We start from the raw sequence: 1,863 nt of genomic DNA on the forward strand, positions 1-1,863 counted from the left end.
GCATGACAAGTCACACAGCAGAAGACAACGCTACGAGTACGACGCCACCTCCCTCACCAAAAGGTGAGGGAGGTGGCCTCACCCCTCCCTCACCCTCACCCTCACCTCCCAATATACTCCTGTTGCTGTTATTACACTATATACACACACATTATATATATGTATCTACATTTGTGTTAACCATAGTGAACCACTAAGCTAGTATGGTGAGCAAAACAAGAGTGGCTGCCACACACTGACGCTACCTCGATTCCCTCCCTCCCTCACCAAAATTCCACCTCCCACAATATTATGCACAGCACTAATTATCACCACAATCCTGCTATTATCGTCCTATCATGGCTAAATAATACCAGTTACATATATATTTTGACATTATTTGGCAATGCTGTGGTCACAAGCTGAACAACAGTGCTGTGAGCTCATGTTGCATGCGCCAGCCTTGGTTGTTCACTCAGTACTGAGGCTCTTACACCCGGGAATGTTGCCCACGATTTTTTTGTAAATGACGTCTGTTTACAAGAGCCCTGAGGAGGCTGATGTGACCCCCATGTAGCTGCAGGAGTTTTGAATCATATGCTATACCTATAAGATCCCTGAGGTGTGTTACGCACCACCCGTCGAGCGCCTACAAGCGCGTTGCACAGTGCAGTGGTTAAGTATCTCGTCTTCCTCAGAGAGCAGAACTTCCATAATGTCTAAATTCATAGCTCAGGCATTAGCCTCAGACATTAGCCAGACAAAGCCTTTTGAGAGCATAGATAACCCTTAATCCATGAGTTGTATTTCAGATGTAGTGTTTGGTGGTAAAGCCATACATGTTATTTTGCCATCAGGCGATGTTAATTTAGCAATGGGGTGAGCTGGGGCATTATCTGTCAACAGCATTACCTTTACCTCAGCAGGATGAATTCTACACTCATTGATCTGCTGCTTTTTTACTAATTTATAAAAGTGATTCTGGAACCAATCCTCAAAAATAATCTGTGTGAACCAGGCATTTTTTGTGTTGTAGTAGATGACAGGTAGTCTGTTCATGCAGTTTCTCAATGCTCTGGGGGTTGGCAGATTTCCCAACAATTGCGTACTTTGTTCGGTGACTGCCATCTGCGTTAGAGCACAATAATGCTGAAATTCTTTCCTTCTTTACCTTGCAACTAGGAATACTCTTCTCGAGCCTGAAGGCCAAAGTGTTTCTTTGAAGGCATTTTCCAGTTAAAGCCTGTTACATCTGCATTGTACACTTAAAACCAGCTTAGATTTTTAGATATCATGTGCTGAGAAAATTTATGCTAATATGGATTAGCACTTCCAACATCTGCACTTAATGCCTCGCCACAAATTTTCTTGTTAATGATGCCATACCTCTCTTTAAATCGACATACCCATTCAATGCTAGCCTTGAAATTGTCTATGTTTAACTTTACAGCAAGTCTTTCAGCTGCATTTCTAATAGAATCAACTGAAACAGCAATTCCTGTCGCACCAGCTGTGTAAACCATTTAAATACAGACGAGTCCAAATCCTATACTTAGCAGGCCTCAATTTTTCCTGTTGCCTATTGCATCAGTTTGAGCAAAGAATTTCTTAATATTATCCTTCTGCTTTTTTATATCACAAACAGTAACTTTACCGATGTTGAATTCTTGGGCGAGTCGAGTGACAGAGTATCCACGCTCTGCTTTCTCTGTCAAGTCAACTTTCTAATCAATTGACAAATATTTTCTCTTTTGTTTTATACCTTCAATACCATGAATGCTGCTCTGAAACATCTTGACATTAAATGAGTTCAAACAGTAAAAAATTTTAAATTTATCACAAAAATCCTTCGTGCGCGAGCCTGACGTTTTTACCCCAGGAAGA

At 41.2% G+C, this 1,863-nt stretch overlaps 1 protein-coding gene across 1 annotated transcript; it reads right to left on the reverse strand.

Annotated features, from left to right (window-relative positions):
- Positions 1–768: 768 nt before the first annotated feature.
- Positions 769–1,107, reverse strand: LOC138372157 (tigger transposable element-derived protein 7-like). Its single transcript, XM_069337466.1, has one exon. It carries the CDS (start codon positions 1,105–1,107, stop codon positions 769–771), a length of 339 nt encoding a protein of 112 aa, XP_069193567.1.
- Positions 1,108–1,863: the final 756 nt, after the last annotated feature.

The sequence above is a fragment of the Procambarus clarkii genome, chromosome 38, assembly GCF_040958095.1.
Source record: "Procambarus clarkii isolate CNS0578487 chromosome 38, FALCON_Pclarkii_2.0, whole genome shotgun sequence".
Classification (NCBI taxonomy): Eukaryota; Metazoa; Arthropoda; class Malacostraca; order Decapoda; family Cambaridae; genus Procambarus; species Procambarus clarkii.